This window comes from Aptenodytes patagonicus, chromosome 4, assembly GCF_965638725.1.
Source record: "Aptenodytes patagonicus chromosome 4, bAptPat1.pri.cur, whole genome shotgun sequence".
In the NCBI taxonomy this organism is placed as follows: Eukaryota; Metazoa; Chordata; class Aves; order Sphenisciformes; family Spheniscidae; genus Aptenodytes; species Aptenodytes patagonicus.
The window spans coordinates 79,579,340-79,599,728 of record NC_134952.1 but is presented as its reverse complement, the minus strand read 5'-3'; the positions used below and the strand labels follow the sequence as shown (position 1 = coordinate 79,599,728).

Here is a 20,389-nt window from a genome sequence, read left to right as displayed (position 1 = left end):
TCTCTGACCTACTCTTCTCTTTCGCATGTGCTTGCACTATGCAAACTTGAATGAATTTCAGAAGCAAGAGGTGTATTTCATGTCAGACTAAACAAAGTGTTTCTACTAAACGTAAAAAGGAACGAAAAGGTGCAAGGTATAAAAAAAATGAAAAAGCAAAAGCACAGACTAAACACACAGGATTACGTACGTTAACTCAGGACACTCATTAAATTCTAGCACCTTTCTTCATTGCTAAACAAATTGCTCAGGGAGGTATCCAAAGCTCAGAGCAGCAACGCTGTGCTCACACAGACAAAGAATTTCAAAGAAAACTCAGAATGAAACTGGGAGTTACAAAGCAACCAGTCAAACTGACCCCAGCGCTCCGGCAGGAATGGCAAAGTTGTAAACCCAGTGATCCCTCACAGAATTAGAAACCCAGATGATGAAAGTTCAGGGAGAAGAGCCAAAATAATCTGGGACAGTGTCCAAATTGCAGTGAAAAAACATTTTGCAATACGTCCAACTCTGATAAATAGGCAGATAAGCACACTCCTGAAACATAGAAATGACTTGTTTGACCACAGCTTTTCCGTTGGATTTCTACACTCTGAAAGCCTTATATGCATTTTGCAAAAATTCAGCTATAATTTCTCAAATAATAAGCATCTTTCCATATGTGACATCTTTATAGCCAGAAACAGATACTGTGTATTTAAAATGACATTCACCATGTTTAAATGCATTCTCACTAGATTTGAACAAGCACAGCCCACTTAGATAACCCAAAGCACTTCAAAAATATCATTCTTTGAAGCAGTATTTTCCTTGAAATAGAAACTCCCCCTCACATAACCTGCCCTAGTGCAAAGCTGTTCTTCTTCATGCTGAGGAAGACAGGACCCTGTTGTCTGCCAGGAAAAAAAGCAAATTTCCCATTGTGTTAGCCACACTCAGATCACTTCCGCTGATTCTTTTTTTTTTTATTTTACTTTTTTGCAATACACAGGCTTGCTTGGGAAAATTGCATTCCTAAAGCATTCACAGCCAGAGCATCTCACCCTCAGTAGAACCTTATTCCTCACGTAATCCTGTTTCACAGCAGCGTACCAGAGGGAAGATACTACTGGGTACAAACAACAGCATCTGGGATTTTGCCCTTACAGTTTAAGGGCAACGTTGTGAATCCCGCCGATAGCTTGTCTGCCTGCCCCAGAAGGTGTACAGGGAACCTGGGATCGTGCAGTCTGGCTACAGCGGTATTGCCTGACGGCAGGACAGTTTTACTACCTATGAATGCAGAAGCCGTAAGTGAAGAAGAAGGAAAGTCATTTTGCAAAGACAGGGCCAGAGAAAGAAATACCCAATGTAAGACACGGAAATAAGACATATTAGTCAACAAGCTTTCTTAGACCAAATAGAGGGAAGAGACCGGAATAATGCTGACCACAGCTACATTCACATTTTTGTTACTATCATTTATGTTGAAGGCCCAGAATTGGGCTCCAGAGAGCAGATCCATACTTATGAATTTGGGCAACTATATAGCTAGAAAGGGCTCTGAATGTGTGTTGTGGAAGTAAATTAATCTAAGAAATCAGCAAGAGTCCAATCAAACAACCTTATTTTTTTAATTAAGGAATGACCACCAGTATCATTGAAAACAAATGTATAATAATCCCCTTTTTCTTCTTAGTGGTTCTGTAAATAAACAGTATTTGCCAAAGTAAATTTAAAATATATAAGAATATATACTTTAAGTATAACTCATCAACCATTTATTTAAATTGCTGCAATTTTTCCTCTTTGTGCACAGATTTCTGTTGGTTATGCTTTGATTTGCACATGGTAGCACTCTGTGCAATTCAGTGCTGAAGACACTGGAACAGCAAGGAAGAAAAGAACACGGCTATCAAGAGAAAATCAGCATTTTGGGGCAGATGGTAAGGGAAGAGAGACCGTACAGAGATCAGGAAGGCTCTTCCAGACCTAGGGCTAATTCTAAACCCAGTACAAAACCTTGATCTGGACCAACAACAAGCTGGGAAACAACAGATTTAGTTACTGGTGAGGATGGCACTGCGATAGCACCATGTTATTCTCCCGTGGTCACCATGCTTTGAGAAAATCAGCGCCCTTGTGAAATGGGAGACAGTGGGAACCTTACTGAGTGCTGTTGCTGCTCATGTGCCCTGCGAGACGTTGGATGTACTCGAGGATCTTGATAGTGAAGAACCAACCCACAATTCCCACAATTAACACATGGTGAGAGGAAGAGGGGAGGTGGGTAGCTGGGCCTCTCAGACTGTACCGGGAGATCTTTTGTCTATCAAAAAATAAGAAAAGCAAGAAGAAATGCATTAGTAGCAGGATATGATGTTGACAGAATATTCACGTACAAATTCATCAGTAAAAAGCAACAGGGAAGAAACCCTCCTCTCTCAGCATGGGTCGCAATGCTGCTCGTTTAGACCCTTCAGACTGTTCATGATTTTAAAAATTATTTAAAAAAGCTGACTTGTGCCACACCAGAGTCTTGACACTTTACGTGAGAAAATATTGGTTTCAAAGATATGGCAAGCACATTTCTGGGTGTTTTCTATATTCAAGAAACATTTTCTTTACACACAGTAGCTTTCAATAGTTTGAAGCAGAACTACATGGACAGGCACTTGCATAACAAGAAAAATAATGTTGGTAAAAGACCAAAGTCAATAGCCTCAAGATTTGGATCTGCCTTTTCTTAGGCCCTCTGTGTCCCAGCAGAGTCAATGAGAATTTGCCTAAGGACAGAGCAAAGAGGGGTAAAAGATGAGTCACAACTAAATAATTTGACTTAAGAAAACAAACTAATAAATATTCTATATGGTTCCTCTCATGTTTAAAATCCTTCACAAGCTCTGTTTAATCAAATCCCAAGGCAGGAAGAGACAAACAAGATCTCTAGTGTAAACTGTCGATACAATGCAGGGACAGTCAAGTTGTACATACACTTTATACAGCACTTGTACAGCCCTTCAGTTGTGTTGTACATGTGCAGTGCTGTTGGCATTTCTCCTGGTCCAGAACAGCTGGGGAGGAGTGGGAAAGGCCTTTTAGCCCTATTTGTAGTCCCCCTCTTCACTGTCACTGTTGTGAGAGGTTCTCAGAGCAGCCATCGACTGGTTGGGGTTGTGCAAGAAATTTAGTCTTTTAGTCTCTAGACAATGCAAAAATATATAGGAAGAAGGTGTCTTTGAGTACTCTGTCTCCTACAAAAAAATTTCTTTACCTTATTGAAGAACCCAGGAGTGGGCTGGTGGGTGGGGGAAATATACCTGAAAGTTATTGCATGCAATGCTAACAGATTTGTCCAAGGTATTTCTATATGCCTGGGATGCCCTGAGTGGCAAATCATGGCATTCCCTCGGGCATTACTATTTTTACACTTGCATGAAATGCTTCCAAGTACCCATAAAAGCACTGACAAGTCTGGGGCCTTACTGCAGCAGTGCCCAGCATCGGCCAGGGTGCCCAACCTGCTCTCCACTCCCACTGAAGCTGATGGGAGCGAGGGGCACTTGAGAGCACCTTGCCTCTGATACTACTGCAAGACCCTACTAGTATCAATGCGTGGCTTGGCTGAGAATAAGCCAATACTGAAGTTTCTGTTTCACAACAATGTTGGGGAGGACAATAAATCATCTCAGAACATTCTTTTAAAGCATTGCACAATTTTGTCAAGACAGGAAACCTCGAAATTTCATCATTTTTAAAGGGGATTAAGAAAGCTTGGAGTTTTGCATGCCATGATTTTACTATGGCTTCCTGAATGTCTGTGAACAGAATACTGACACTACTGTGAAGAGATAAAAAGGATGTTGCAACAAAAAAAATTATTGCAGTGGCTGCTCAGCTAATTTGGATGGAGACAGTTTTTTTTTTTTCCTCGGTGATATTAACATTACTCTGTAATTCCACTGCAGAGGTCAGGATTCATTACAGAAGCTTTTATTTCAAAAGTTGGTTTGATGTTACAACTCTTATATCAAGTGCCAGTGAAACAATCAACAGTCCTCTGGATTTGTTTTTGGTTCCCCTCCCTCCATTTTAAGATATGTTTGAAGAGTTTTTGCAATAAATACTCCCTTCATCTACTTAATTTGGAAGTCATCTCTAATCATTTCTCATCTTCTTACTGCATTACTTCAGAATGATTTCATCCCAGGTGGTGACCTCATATAAAATCCAATGTCAATTAATAGAAGCCAGAAAGCCTTGGGTTGTGTGGAAAGTGAGAAAATAAAACTAAAATACACATGTGCTGGCAATGGTAACTTTCTTTTGACTCATACCTGAGAGTTTAGTTTATTCAGTTGAGACTGTAATCTCTTGTTAATTTTCTGCAATGCTTCTTTCTCCTCATTAAGTCTTTCTCTGTCAGATCTCTCCTTTCTGAAGTCTTCTTCATATATTTGTACCTGCAATCATTATGACCAAGTACGTGAATTTCAGCAGAGCCACAACAGACATTTGCATCCACTTTGTTGTTTGGTTGCTTTTTAAACACCGGCCAAGCAGCGGGGTGCATTCCAAAAGGATCCCTCCTCTTTACAATCCTGCAACAAAAAGCTTCCCTCATCTTTTTTATGACCAAACTGACAAGTAATGGCTATTCTCCAATGGCACCCGTCAATCGAAACAGTCCACAGCTTCAGTATTTGTAGACCCTTGCAATTTAAAAGGCTGACTGGCAGATATCAGTTTTAAATATTATAAATAAGATAACAAATACTGAAGACATCGATCTTTTTAAGGGATAAACAGTAGTAGGACGAACATTTTACCAACTTTTTTTCCAGTTTTCACTTCAATTATGAGCACTTTTAACTCCCCCCTGTATCTCAAATGCAGGCCGTTAGCATCCCTGTGGAGACGGGAGGTGCTGGCACAGCACGAAAAACTGACTTCTGGCATGCAGTCTGACAAAACATTATCACCTTATCCAACCTAACGATGAGCCACTATCATCAAATAACATCCTGCCTTTTTATGGCCCACTGAATACCATTGGCCTTAAGCCTGCTTTGCTTTACACCTTTTCATAGTTGTCTGCAGGTTTACCTTACCCACGGCACTAGCTGTCTAACCAAGGTGTGGCCCAAAGGACTAATCTGTGCAGAATAAGTGATAGTATTTAGAGCCATGGTCACATATTAACGACCAGAAGACTTGGACTAGTCAGGACTGTCAAGGAATTTAGAACTTGGCTGGAGCACTGTGGGGAAAAAAAATACTCTAGGAGGCTATCGTGCCCCAGATGTTAGAAACTGTGCGTGGAAAAAATAATTGGCCCATGTACCTTTTGTCTGCAATATAGGACTTCTAATTCATCCTCTCAAACTGCAGCCCGAAGTATCTACCCGCCCCAACATAGAAGCAGAGGGGAATGTTACGTACACAATTCAAAATGGAAATACAGAGGTATGACCCCGTTCCTAGAAGACAAACTGCCTTTCAAATACCGAAGGATGCAATGTCTTAGCTCTTCATATGTAGCCAGGAATCATAGCGCTTCATCCCATTAGAAAATATCTGACCACCCCAGGCACAGGCAACGAGCACACGGATTCAGGAGCAAAACACAAATCTGTAAATTAATTGCTGTTAAGCTGACTGGCTTAATTCTTCAGCTAATGGGCAGGCATCCACCTGGTAAGAAGCTGGAGGTTGGTGGCACTTCTACTGACAAATAACAGCAAAAGCATGTTGGGGTGGGAACCACCACCAGAACTTTCAGAAGTCCTTTCATGTCCTCTTGGTTGGTCACTAAAGCCCGCTGACAGTCTATTTCCAAAGAACTTGCTTGCTGTGGCTCATGCCCTGCCTGTCGTACAGATCCAGTTTTCTTTTTGCTGGCAGCAGCACTATGGCTTCACAGGAGGACTAAAGAAATGTTAATACCTCAGGGGAAGAAAAAAGTCAACACAGGGCTCTATAAATTATTTTCACAACTTGCCTGTTGCAGCTAATTTTTGCAAGGTTTTTTTTTGGACCCGATGGTCCCCCACTAGACATAACCCCCTTCCTGAATAACACTGTGTAAAAGGAACAAAGGCTTTCTGTGTGGCCGCGAGGGGACTCAGATCCACAGCCTGTGCCTGGAGGAGGCATGCGTGCCCCTGACCCTCCGAAGCAGAGGAAAAGCTGTCGCTTGGGGAAATCTAGTTCTCTTGTATCCCTGTCCATCTACACGCTTCTCTCCTCAGTATTTCCTCATTTCTTCTTTCCCGATGCCCTCTCTGCTGTCCCACCCCCCTCCCACTCTCCAGCTGTACGATCTGCTGAGGCTGCAAGGGAACCACTTCGTCACAGTTTTGCCATATATTCTGTTGCCCTGAGAAAGAGGGGGACACCTCCCAAGGAATGAATGCCTTCATCTCTTCTGTTGTGGCCAGGGATGGGCTGATGACAGCCAAGCTCTGGTGAGGCTCTGTCACGTTGCTGTTTGTCCCAAGAGTCCCTCCTCTGTACAGTTAGAGCCTTCTGCTCCATTTCGTGCAGAAGGAAGTCTGGACTCACTGTACTGATTTATACAACTAGAAAAAGACATTCATAAAATGGATACCCCATGAGAATTCTGAAAAAAATTGGTTTACTCTATTTTATTGTGTAGAATGAAATAACTCATTACTGTACAATCAAGTGCAGGATTTTATTCTCCAGCATGTGGCAAGCATTACATTAGAGAGCAAAATCTGGCTCTGCTGTCAAACGTGACAGAAACAAGTATTTTATTCCCATTGAATAAAATTCCCATTCTGATCACATCCATTTGTGTGTCAATAATGTTAACCCTAACACTGTCCAGGATGACAGACCTAAAATGTAAAATTATCTGAAAAGCATCATGTTTTTAAACAGATTCTTTCATACGGAAAGAAGAAGAGTGCACAAAGCACTTGAATTGCTCAGAACAAAGATTAAAAAAAATACACTTCTCCATAGTGATTGATATGCAGGTTATGGATGCAAATGTTTTGTCTCACACTTTGAAAAACTGCAATGCCAACACTCTACTTTTCCAAGACTAGGAATTCTTAGATAATTCACTAAACTTTCAACTTCTACAAAACAAGGAGCAGAAGATACAATCAGTAACTCATGAAGTTTAGCATTCCCTCTGGATGAAATTCAGCCCCCAGCAGACAGCTGACAGGACATCTCCAAGAGTCAGGAGAGCCATTCTGCTGCTTTGAGTCCTACACAAGTCCTTGCTCCAGTCCTTTGCAAGGACTCGGTTTCACTTCGTGGACACTGCTGTGGTGACAGCATCTTAGGAAACAGCATTTGAATGGGCTACAGCTAAACTGGCTCTTCCTTTCAAAAACTCTACATAGCAAGTCTACCAGGCACAATTCTTGGGAGAGAGGGCAAAATTATTCTGTATGAAATCCATCCTTACTTCCAGCTGTTCTCACCTGCTGTCTGAGAACTTCAAGCTGAGTTCTCATGTCCTCAAGGCTGTTCCTGTCACCCTTCTCTGAAGGAGTCCCAACAACAGGTGAGTGCTGCTTTTTCAACACATTCAGAAGGGCCTGCAACATCAAACAGCAAAATTACTAAACAGAGATTCACTATATGAAAAAAAAATCCTTTTAAATGATTAGAATGTTTGCCCTCTACATAAACAGATTAGAGTGAGCCACAGACTTGTGGGGGTTTTCCCTTCACTTGCAGTTGCTTCAATTATATACTTTGGATATAAACCCCATGAATAACATATATGCATGACTAGGTCCAAATTTTCAAAGTGCTCACACTACATCCATGAATTTGAGACAGTGTCATTTAGGGGCCTGTGCTTTTACTTATAACTATAACCAACATTTACCTGTGGAAATCACAGCTGCAAATCTCATTCATAAACACCATTTCCCTGTGCAAGTCACAATTTGGGAAAACAAAGACAGGTGTCTAAACTCAGCTGAGGCCAAAAAAAAGCAAACAAAAACCCCAAGAACATAAAAGCAATATTCAAAGATTGCCTAAAAATGTGACTACGGTAAAGTCTGACTGAAACTTTTTTTGCACTAAGAGTACAAATTTCTTCAACTGGAACCGAAGTAAACCCTCCGGTTGAGAGGAAGTTATGTAGTCTCTATAGCTTGTCACTAGAGGGAGTTATGAATACACACACTGCACTGATAATGCTCTTACTCTATTTTTCAGTCAAATTCTGCCACAGTTCTTTGCAGATTTTATTTATTTTTAACAGTATTACACAGCTCTCCCTTGGACTGGGATAATTTTTAAATCGCTCTTACCCCTCTCTATCAATGACCACACACTACACTCACATATTTCTTATTTACTTTAGCACAAATATTCACCATTCGGTACTTTTCAATGTTTCTCACACAAGATATGGACTCAGCTAACTTCATCCATTTTTAGAAAGTTCAATTCCTGCTAATGATCCCCAGCTCCCCCCTTGCTGGCCACACTCCATTCATGCCGTAAGGGAAGGAAGGAAGATAATTTGGAGGGGGAAGAGGCAGAGGGGGAAGTGGCCAAGCAGGAGAACCAGTATCTAAAGTAACACAAGGATTAGTATTAGTTATCAGAAGGCCAACAAAAAAAATTAAAAAAAAAATTAGCACTTTCCATGGAAAGCAGAGAAGAGAAAAAGGAGGCTTTTTATCTGATGAGCTACTGTCCCTAAGAATTGTGCAGAAGAGAAATTGGTATAACAGTGGCAAAGTTTGTGTGCCATGTCAATACATAAATAAGGTTGAATATAAACATGGGAGGATGAAGATACAGATAGCTTACTGATTAATCCTCCTTTTGCCCCTTTGAGCCACTGCTAATCCCTTTTAGGCTATGACATTGTAGTGCTCTGCACAAATAGTAAAACAAATTAAAAAAAATCTGGTGTTTAGATTGGGCATGGATCGCCAGCAGCAGCAAGAGTCAGTGAAGTTTGACAGTATTGAGGTACATGTGATACGTTCCCTGGCTGACTACTACCCAGACCCTTTCCCAGCTGTGTGGTTTGTTAAGCGTACTGCTGAGGACAAAGACAAGTGAAACGTCCTTTTCTTCTTCCTCCCGCCTTTGCGGGATACATCTCGATCTTGCCGGCAACCACAGAATCACAAGACTCATTTGGGTGGCAGGGGACTTCTGGAGGTCCAAGCCCCTGCTCAGAGCCGGGCCAGGTAGGTCAGGTTGCTCAGGGCCTGTCAGCTGAGTATTGAGCACCTCCAAGGAGGGTGATTTCACAGCCTCTCCAGGCAACCTGTTCTAATATTTGACCACCCTCAAAAGAAAGTGCTTCAGATGCCCTAATTCAAAGATAACCGAGTGTCCTTCTTCCTTTACAACATACCATTTCCCCAGTCATCTGCTGCACCTACTTTTTATATGGCTCTGTCTTCTGTTCAAACTCCTTCACTGGGACGTATCTTACTGATCACGGCCATCCTGACGTTACCAAATGGTAACGCACCTTCACAATTGAAGTACATATAGTCATAAGCTGTTGACGGTTCTCCTAATTCTTGAACAAACGTCACTATATTGACTATTTTTCTTGCAGCTCACTTCCTAGAATCATATCATGATATAGACATATGAGGTATTTGGGCAGTTCTTCAGGTTTTTTTGTTTATTTGGGGTTTTTTTGAGGAGGTTCTACATCCAGGATTATGGTGAAAAACCCAGAAAAATCCAGAAAATTCAATCTTCAAAAGGTTAATAGTAGAGAAAAATAAGGTGAGGATTTTTTTAAACCGCATTTGGAAGCAATGCTGTGAGACCCCGTTTATCACTTCAAATAAAATAACAAACTGTAGCATGAATGAAGCTGAATTGGTTTAGGGTCAATCTAAACCCAGATCAAAATCTTTGAGGAAAGATTGTAAGAGACATGCTGAGAAGTGCTAGGTATGGGGGGAAAAGAGTAAAGTTTTGTAATGTTGCTATAAGATCAGTAGCAAATTATTGAGAATTATGTCATTACAGGAGATTTTGGTTCCCAAGTATAAAATGGAGACTAAACACTACTGAAGCTACTACTCAAAGATGTAACTGAAATATTTTTCTTTCAAAATTCCCATCACACTGAACTGACAAAAGGCGGGGCTGTTTTAGAGTCATTTATGGAAGAAATGAAGATATTGTTCCACTGGTTTTAAAAACCAACTGTGAATAAAATTATCATGAGACACTTCAAATTAAAAGGAAATAAGCTATTTTAAATATGTAACTAAGATTTGTAATTACAAATTAGTAAATTTGAGAAATGACAAAACTTTTAGGCACCTTCTATAATTCGTTCTATATGCAGTTTTTGCAGATCATTTGGCTATTCCTACTTCATTAAGAGTCAAAGTACAAAAAAACCAAACCAAACCACTCCCCTACCCCCAGAAAATCATATCTCAAGGAAGCTGAAAAAAATTGTATAGGAAAATGCTTGAGGGACAGCTAGATGAGTAATTTCAAGAAGAAAAATTAAAGTGCCTTTAGGGACTGGAGAAAGGATTTGATCCCAAAAGCTACCACTTTTGTCAGCTTTTAGATGAAAGTGCAGGGTAAGAGAGACAGTCACACTGAGCTATATGTTGCAAAAGAAACTGAACTATGAATTATATACATATAACTAAAATATTTTTTTCCCCACTATAAAATGCATTGGAACTTATTAGTCTATGTTTAAATAACAATTGAGATGGTGCTGCAGCAAAGTTATGAAATAAGTCAGAAATTTGGCTTGTACTTGACCTACGTGGTGAACAAGGAAACAACCACAGGAAAGCCAAACTTGGGATATAGCATGGCAAACCATTATGGCATTGCAACATCACTTTCAAGCTGCAGACTTCAAAGTACGATCAGATCGGACTCTATACTTTGGGTACTCTGCATGACAGGATCAAAGAGGGATAAAGCCAAAAGTAAAAAGATCAATGTACTTAAAGTAAAAAGGTTAATGTACTTAGAAACAAGTAGTAGTACCTTCCATAAACTGAGAACTAAGCTGTTTAAAATGACCGAGATGAAAAAACATGCATATTAGCAGGCATAGTTGTATTTTAAAAGACCAAAAAAGCTGGGTCAGCTTAGCTAAACTGTCCTCTAGTGAAAATAGGCTTGCACTCTGTAGCTATAGGGAAGGAGCAAGTGCCCCTGAGAGCAATCGTATTTTCACTAGAGGACAGTTCTGCTTCATCGAGAGGGCAGATCTGCTTCACTCCTTGCATGAAGCAGATCTGTTCGACACTGCTACCAGAAGAACAAATGAATATCATCTGGCCAGAATAAATTCAGCCCAGTTGAAATAGATGAAAGCATCTAATGAAAGAAGGGTTACAGTTCCAGAACAGCCTTCCAACAGAAGCACAGTAGAAGGAGCTTAAGTAATTTTAAGGAAAAAGTTGTTTGATTTCAGAGAATTCGTAAGAACTTCAAGTCACTGAACTTGTGATAGCAGGGGACTAGACTTAAAAGGGCACAGAGGTTCCCTTCCAGTCTTACATGCATTCATGACACGAGATTTGAAGAACACAAATACACAGAAAATCAGTAAAGTATTACTCATGGGAAAGCGTTTTACATGAAACTGGTGTTTCATTTAAAAGTATGGTCTATTTACCCGTCTGTCTTAGTTCCAACCACATCATAAGACAAGACAGCAAAATAAAACATTGAAATAAGTTGTTCTACAAACAAGACCTTGAATGAAAGTTACACTGAGGCTTTGAGCAAGTCCTGTCAACACATTTCAAAAAGAGTTAGAGATCATACGTTCCGTCAAATTTTTGAATATGGCAACATTACTTTTTTGCCTTGACTTTTGCACATCATGGCCCTTTAGCTTGTATATCACTTAAAGTTACACAGCAATGGTTACTGCAGTGCATTTCCTCAGGAAGTGTTTGTGGTTCACCATGAAATACAAAATTGTTAGAAAACACCCACTGCTTTATGTGATCTTTTGATTAAACAAAGCTACATTTATTACTTTCCCTCAGTTAAAAAAAATAAATCCCATTTAGCTATTTTATGGCAATTTCCTCAATGAGACATATATACACATACATACTTATATGTATGAATATATATATGTATGTATATATATGAAAAGTAAGACAGGAGCATGTCTTGTGAAAGGAAGCCATTTTTTTCAAACACAATATATGTAAAACAACATTTTTTAAACTGTCTGAATTTTTTTTTTTTTTTTTTTAATCACAGTGTTTCACTGGATGCATATGAAAGCATCTTTGTGCCATTTCCCTTTTGTTCCAAGGAGGGAGAACGTAGAAAGAGCTTAGATATGACACGTAGAGAGGCTTCACAGCAGAATCCAAAAGGTTCACTTAACTTTCCTCTTTACAATGCAACCCTACTACCTACCAAGAACAGCATGCACGGGTATTAGCTAAAGTAAGTTCTTGCTTGTTTCCCCAGCTCCCTAACAGTGATCACGAGTTTGCTACCATGAACAGGTTTTTCACCCAGGATTGAAAAGATGGGCATCTGGCAGTGTCACTGCTTGGCAACAGAGACGCTAGAATTAAAGGAAGAGGTTCTGGTCAGTGGCTCACTCTCGTTCATACCTCATTGAGACGACTTATTTCACGCTCATAGTGTTCCTTCTTTCTGATCATTGAAGCATTCTTCTGCTTCAGGAGATTGTTCTCTTCCTTCATTTCATGGAGAGCTTCACTAAGGACCTTTGTTTCTTTCTGGGACGCAAAAATACAGAGAGATGCTGCTGAAATGCAGATGGAACCATTTTTCAAGAACAATTTTCAGAATATCTGCTGTCTGGCAGATGTGCTGCATTTTTGTTGTCCCAAACACAGCTGGGAAGGGAGGGAACAGGAAGGCGGATGGTTAGTAAAACCCAGATATGATAAAGTCTGTTGAAATTGTTTTGACCACTCACCATATGATGAGACAGAGACAACATACCAGACTAAATCCCTGCTCTGCAGTTGCACAAAGCCATGAGAAAGCTGGCAGGCCAAGCAGATCAGTACCGTACAGATGATCATCCCAAACCTGCATTACTTGTACATACTCGTAGCGTAAGGCCAGGGCTAAATGCTGGTGGAGTCCCAGACATTCCCAGTGTCATACAACATCAAAGACAAAACCAGATCTCAGTATCACATAGTCTGAGGGCTTTTTCCACTACACGAGAGACTGAGGCAGGCCTCAGCCTGCTCAAGAATTACCAAGCTACCAACCAAGGCTTAAAAATCCACTTTCTTTGACCCCATCACAGTTGTTGTTGCTTGACCCTTCCTAGTGCATGTGCCTAACACTGTTGCCACCCCAGCAAACTACCAGGAAGATGTCCCTACTCGCAACAGGATTTATACACTAGTCTTTCAAGATGCTATTATAGGAATTATTAGGACAGATTTGCCAAACTTTAAGTTTGATTCTCTCCTCCTATCGCTTTCAGCGTGGCTATTTTCAATTTACAACGAAGGAAGCTAAGATCTGAATCAGACCCTGAAGCAAGTGGCATTTTGTAAGCTTCTCTCCCAGGGTAATGCATTCCTCGCTAGCCCGCTTTTGCCAGACTGTCTTAGACCAAAGCTGTTTAGACATATTAAACAGAATGGCCCGTTCTACAAAAAAAGAAAGTATTTCAAATATTCTTCTGCAGCTGCTTTATGTGATTAAAAAAATGAGATCCAACAATCACATGCACAGAACACCATATGAATGCTTTTTTTTTTCTGTGCAACAGGCATATCTCTGTGCAGCCAGCGACTAGGCATTTACTGTTCAGGCTCATGAGAAGTGCATCACCGTGTGCTAATTGAGCCACTGAAAAACACCCTTGAGAAACTGTTGCTTACACATGAGATAGCTTTATTTTCCTTTGTTCTAAGTTAGTTGGAACATTTCATTTTCTCCAAAAACTGGGCAAGATTAGTAGGGTATCTCTGCATTAAGTATAGGAACTCACCCAGGAACTAGCTCAAGCTGGCATGTGCATGTATGTTTGAAGATATTAAAGAAAAACAAACCAAAACACTAAAATCCATATAGGCTTTTAGCTATGCTCTTCTCTTCACCGTTGCCATCCTCTTTTCCTAGCTCCTAGCACACATTCTCCTTCTCGGAGGCTGACACCTCCGGGAACTTGGCCATTTATAACTAAAGATTTCCTGGTTGTTCAGGTTTTTGAACCATCTGAATTCTTATGTCTTATTGCTTCTTATTCAACACTGAATCTTAGGTGTTATGGCACCTAGACTCTCCAGTGACTAGGTTGGTCTTTGATTCCTGCCTATGGGTACATAGTCACGCCCAGAGAGAACAAAAAACCCAAAACAAAACAAACCCACCCAACATTAAATCTCCAGAACAGTCAGTTTTCCTGGGGCCATGGAGGACACGGGGACAGATAAAGTTCATAACGTTATCATTCTGTAAGAGCCATACCTCCAGGTGCGTTAAAAAAAAAAAAGCTCTGCAAGACAGCAACAGCATGTAATCTGTCTCAGGGTTGTTCGGTGCTGCTGGTTTTCCTAAATGGCTCAGCAGAGCACCCAGAGAACTGCCACTCTGAGTAAACAAATTTAAAAGGTACTGTCAGGCTGCTGGACTAGATAAGCAAGTAGAGAACTTTGCTCTGGCAATTGCCCTGTACAGCCCATCCCAGCTCTGTGGCTACAGGGGGGTAAGTAAAACATTTAAAAAAGAAAGGGTTGTTACCTTTCAAGAAAAGAAAAAAAAAATACACACACACACACATATATATATATATATATAAAACCAAACGCAGGTATGAAGAATGTTAGTTGCTGCAGGAAAAAAAACCATAAAGCCCCTAGAAATCTAATCTTGGTAGATCTGTCAGCTTGGGCCTCTCCTGCATCTGCTGAACTTCAAAGCAACAAGCCTGCTCACGTGCTTTCAAGCTGAACATATCTTTATGCATTTTTCTGAATCATCCCCTGGCACCGCTTTTTCTTCATCCTGCCCCGTGGGCAGCATAGCATAACTTGAGTTGACACAGCTGCTGACATGGGTGTTACAATCCTTGTTGCTCATTCAAAAATCTCTACTTTTAGCAGCTACCTCTGCAAAGGTGTAGATCTCCTGCATCCCTGCATGACATCCAAAAAGTGAAGAAATTCAGAGTAAATAGGAAGCACTTACTGGCTGAGTATATAATTTGTAAAGAAATTGCTGAGCTAAGGCTGAAGTTCCATGCAGGTTAACCTGTCCCCGTAAGAGATTTTTGGATTGTATTGTCATTTAGTTCATTATTCATGTATGTATTAAAAAAATTGGGAGAGTGCACTCCTCATCCTTACCTTTTCAGAAAGGTAGCTAGGGCTATTTTTCACAGCTATCATATATTAAAGGGCAGGCAGTAAAAACCTTAGTAATATGAACAGGAAGATGGATTGTCTTGCGTTGAATCCACACTCGGAGCAAATAAAGGCAATGATTCAGCAAGTACATAACGACATAGTTTGCTTTAAAACATGTAAATGGTCCTATTGGTTGGAAGTCAAGCACGTGCTCAGCTAAGACCATACCGTAATTGATAAACAAGTAAGATGAATGTTCTGCTCATGAAGATAAAAGCTAAGGGCTTTGCATTTCTTTTCCTGCAGCAGCTACCTTACATCTTATCTGAGCCTGGAAGTGATGCGATTGCCACTTGTTTTCAGGTTTGTTTCATGTTATCACGCGAATAGAGAAGCCCGGCTTCAGCCGTCAGAGCACCATCCAGAAACTCTTACAAGAGGCTATGAAGCGTGTGATACCATGAAGCAGAATGAGAGTAGGAAGCACCACTCTGTGGTGCTTGTAAAACGGGGCACAAAGTTTTGTGTATACGTTGGGCATGTATATGGTGATCGCTCAGGTTGGTGGTTTTACTGTGGTGGGAATTCAGCTTAGGGATCTAGCTTTAGATGCGAATGCCTACACAAGAGCCAGTGCGTAAGGAGTCCCGAGAGAGGTGCCCAAACACTCTCAGGGTGAGGTGAACGCCGCTCTAGAGCAGCTGATCAGCCCAGGCACTTTCAGCCCTAATAACTGCACTGACTACATCACTAATATTTACGGGGAGCTGAGATAGCTAGCACACGTATAAAAGCCTATACTGTCAATAGCAAAATGTGGGTGTCTGGAGCTGAATTCATTCCTTCAAGTATTTATTGCCAAGCACTTCGTGTAACGTCTGCAATGACGTTCCTATTCCATTTGAAATCACTGTAGCATTTTCGTTCACAAAGAAATCCACCCCGAACTGAACAGCAAGGAAGGAAATCTCTGCAGTATTCATATCAACCTGTTCTTTACTCCCCCCCCAACACTAATTGTGCTCTCTGCCGATTTCTATTGAAATGACTCTCTCCCTATACATAGTTCTCTGATCAGACAGAAGATCAAGCACTGCCTTGGGTACAATATTGAAGAGCACTCAACACCACGATCTCATCTCATGGCTTTGCGACAACCCATGCCCTGCCACTTGCGAGAAGAGAAAGAGGAAAGGCAAGACAGTGTTCAACACTGAGCACAAACGGGGTGACAGAGTGCACCCTCCTACCATTTCCTGCGACGGCCTCTCTCTGCCCAGGGCTTGCAATCTCTCATCTTCTGGATGCCGTTGAGGTCTCTCTTCCTCCAGCTCACTGACTCTCCTCTCTGACACGTCCAGTTTTGCTTTCATTTCTGCCAGCTGAAAAGCAAGTGACAGACCATGGTGGGATGACTGGGGATCCTGAAAGGCACAGCACCTCGAAGGTGCCTTCAAATCCTTTCAGCTCTCAGCAGATCCAGCGTAAAGGAGTGGATCTGGTTGCGTGTGAAGTCCCCAGCCACTGACTTTCCCCTCCCCACCTCCACACTCCGCTGCTCTGTCTCCACTGGAGACTCTTAATGATTCTGGGCAAATTCTCTGTTTGTGTTAACCCAGTTGGGTCTCGCACTGTTTTGCTGCCAAAGGACAGCTACCATGGGTCTGTCCCTCCAAACGAATTTTCCATTTTAGTGTTCTTTTTTCCTTTTGCAATTTGGACTCCCTCTGCAGTGGTGCACATCCAAATGAGCTAGCCAGAGGCATAAAATGGTCCCATATTAAATGAGGAAGAGCCATTTAAATTCCTCTTTTTTTTTTTTTTTTTTTTTTGGGGGGGGGGGGGGGCAGCGGACAGGGGGGGGGAAATCAAAGAAATGATCCAGATCTCAGTAAAGCTTACTGGAAAATATTAGAAAATTTTCCTGATAAGCACATGAGATCATTCTGCAAACTTCATTTTCATAGAAGGAAACAGATGAGAATTGTCAGTCAATGAACCAACTTGGTCTTTGGAATACCAGGCAAAATTGTAAGCAGCCAGCTTCACTAGGCAGCTGATTATAATGCCTGCAGCAAAGATGCCACAGAGCACAGAATATCTATTTTCACAGAATGAAAGCTATGCCAATGGGATCTTGACAAAAAAAGGAAATAAAAATAATTTATTTACAATTTTATTTTTTTTTTTTTTAAATGAAGAGCTTTTGTACAGAGCAGTTTCTCAAAAGCAAAAGCCTCTCTGCTTATAGAAGGCAGCATCCATGGAGGATTTATCTGAGAGCTCCCCCATTACAGGGAGCCCCAGTGAGCTTCCAGGCTTCACAAGCCAGCCACAAGAAATGGTACAAGAACCAACAGATATGTGATGATGCGTATCAGTGGCTGGGCACACCAGGCACTGTAGGCTAATTTTCAGTTAGTTGTGCTCTGAAGCATGAGCAATTTTTATTACCTTGTGGAGGGCATGAAGACTTCTGCTGTCATGTCCACCCTGGTCCCTACTATTTTAGAGATGCGCTGCTTCTCTGCTTATTTTGTCCTACTGAAGACTGTACACACATTAGCTTCACTTCTATGTGATGAAGCTTTTTTAATTTGTGAGCTAAAGACAAAGTAAACATAATGCCTTCCCCCCCTAAGATATTTACTATAGCTATGGCTGACTGGTATTTAAGCACAGACTTAACTATCAGCAGGTGGCATACATATTCCAATAGAAGTAGTCAACATTGTTACCTGTTTTTCATAAAGCTGTTTCATACTTCTAAACTGATGATCCCATTGCTTGTTCACCTCCAAAAGCTGTAATTATCAGGAAGACACAGTAAATAACCCTTATTTCAACATTGTCAATAAATAAAAAGCAGACTGGCATTCTAATCCTCCAGCTATGAGTGTTCACAACTTCCTCATTATCTGGCCAGTTCATTTCAGAAAAAGCAAGTTTAAGGTTTGGCAAGCTTTACGACCCATCTTCCAGTGCTTCGGTATTTCAGTTAAAGTACACGAACGTTCAGGAAGTAACATTCAGCAAACATGCAAATACACAATAAGCTACAGGTGAATCATTTGCAACGCTGTACAAATCCCAAGCTGCAAATCCTAAATGGCCAAGGAGTTTCTTGTTAGTTTGCTTTAAGTTCCATAAACATATTTCCAATTAGAAGGTCTCTGACTTCAAACAAGTGAATTGAAGACTCCTATTGACTGCAATTACTACTGGGTGCAACCCCGCTTGCCTTTCTCAGTACCACTAAACCGAGCAAGCGCACTCATGCAAGATGGGAAGATTGGCTAACACCACACATGTAAGCGGTAGGAGCGAAGTCAGCGTGTGTGCATTTTTATTGGAGAAAGCCAAATAGGTCCCTCTGAAGCATTTTGCTTTGTAGGATATAGGGTCACTCTTTAGGATGCTCAGCAAAAGAATGGCTTCCAGTTTGCTACTACCTGTGACCAAGACACCACTGGCTACTACTCACAGTGGTTCCTTGGCCTTTACAATAGTGATCATTCAGAAAATTTGCCCTTTGTACCTTATAAATCTCTGCTTTTCTAGATTTATAGCTGCGTTACAATAAGTCATCATTTGTTTTTAGGAACAGTTCTCCAAATATAACTCTGCCTAGCTTGGTAGAGAGAAGTAGGACTATAGGAACTAGCTTAAACATAATTTTAAGTGCCTGCATACTTCAGGCTGTGAAGAAATGCAAAGCAGAAAGTCTCCACATAGAAATTGTCTCACAAGAGTGCAGGATGAGATTCCCACAGGAAAAACATAGGCCTTGCTGGACTGGTGGGTAAAAGCAACTGCAGCATAAACGGTGTAAGTAACAGTGATAACAGATTCAGTGATTTCCTGCCCCGGGCATATTACTGATATTGTAATGTCTGTCTTAGAGATTTTTCCTGTAAAGGTTAAGGGTAAACTTAAGATTACCTCTCGTCTCTGTCTTTCCAGTGAGAGGATCTGTTGTTCCAGAGAACTGGCTGATATAGTCTTCTTTTTGGTCAGTAATATGTGCCTTAACTGGAGAAAAGAAATGTTCAAAAACGAATGCTTTTGGCATCCTCTCTTCAAGTCAAGATCATCATATAAAACTCCCATCCACCCTATCATGTGCATGTAAAGAAACTGAAACAGCAACATTTTCTTACATTGCTTTTGTATTTCAGTACCTTTACACCTGCTGACAGCAGATTCTGAAGTGTGCATCTGCTTTAACCCTGCTTAGTCTGTGTTTTAATTGAAGCATTATGCAAATGGCACTGAAATAAACAGAATTATGTCTATTTGTACCATCTGAGACACAGAACACAAAATAGGATTTTAATTATCTTACAGATGGTAATACAAACAAGTAGTACAAGCCACAAAAGTTGAGCATAAATTGAAGTGGGCATAAGTAATTCCCTTCATTTGCAAGAACTAGAATAATGAGTAGCATTGCCCCTGTAAGTGCTTGCAGGCCCAAGGCAATAAACTTCAGCACAATGGGTTCAAAACAAGCAATACAGAAAACAAATAGGCCATTTGGAGAAATTAGGAAATCAGTCTGCAATTGTTCCATTTTTTAAAGCGTGGAGTTTTGCCCAAGCAGGACAACAGCAGCCAAACCCTCATTTTTATAATGGCAATATCATATATCATAATTTCCAAGGAGTTTCTACGGATTTTCATGAAAACAAACGTGATCTATTAGATAAATATAGATAGATAGATAGATATCAGGAGAACTGTACTGGAAAAAAGATACATGCTCATAAAAATAAAACATACTATGTTCAGATACCTGGTCAGGGATTTTTTTTTTCTCCCTAAATTCTCAACCAACATACGAGAAACTAGAATAAAAGCGTGAATGCTTCTGAGGTCTTAAATCTCCTGAAATAAATTTATTTTCTTCAGCTAGAGAATTTAATGCCAAATACCAATGAAGAAGATCAAAGAATAGTTTTGTTGTGCCTCTTCACAGGCAAAAATCCTGACCAGGTATTTGCCCTATGGCCAGTCCTGCTGAACTCTAATGTGGAGCACTTGACTTCCATGACAGAAAACACTTAATCCCT

At 40.7% G+C, this 20,389-nt stretch overlaps 1 protein-coding gene across 2 annotated transcripts in view; it reads right to left on the bottom strand.

Annotated features, from left to right (window-relative positions):
* Positions 1–20,389, bottom strand: part of TNIP3 (TNFAIP3 interacting protein 3) — a 51,981-nt gene that overhangs the window by 10,153 nt on the left and 21,439 nt on the right. For both annotated transcript variants that reach the window (XM_076337673.1, XM_076337674.1), the window contains exons 4-10: positions 19,260–19,349; positions 18,056–18,121; positions 16,568–16,699; positions 12,591–12,719; positions 7,443–7,559; positions 4,317–4,442; positions 2,150–2,308 (exon numbers count right to left, since the gene is read on the bottom strand). In XM_076337673.1, the coding sequence (XP_076193788.1) occupies positions 2,150–2,308; positions 4,317–4,442; positions 7,443–7,559; positions 12,591–12,719; positions 16,568–16,699; positions 18,056–18,121; positions 19,260–19,349 (819 nt within the window). The remainder of the gene's footprint in view (positions 1–2,149; positions 2,309–4,316; positions 4,443–7,442; positions 7,560–12,590; positions 12,720–16,567; positions 16,700–18,055; positions 18,122–19,259; positions 19,350–20,389) is intronic.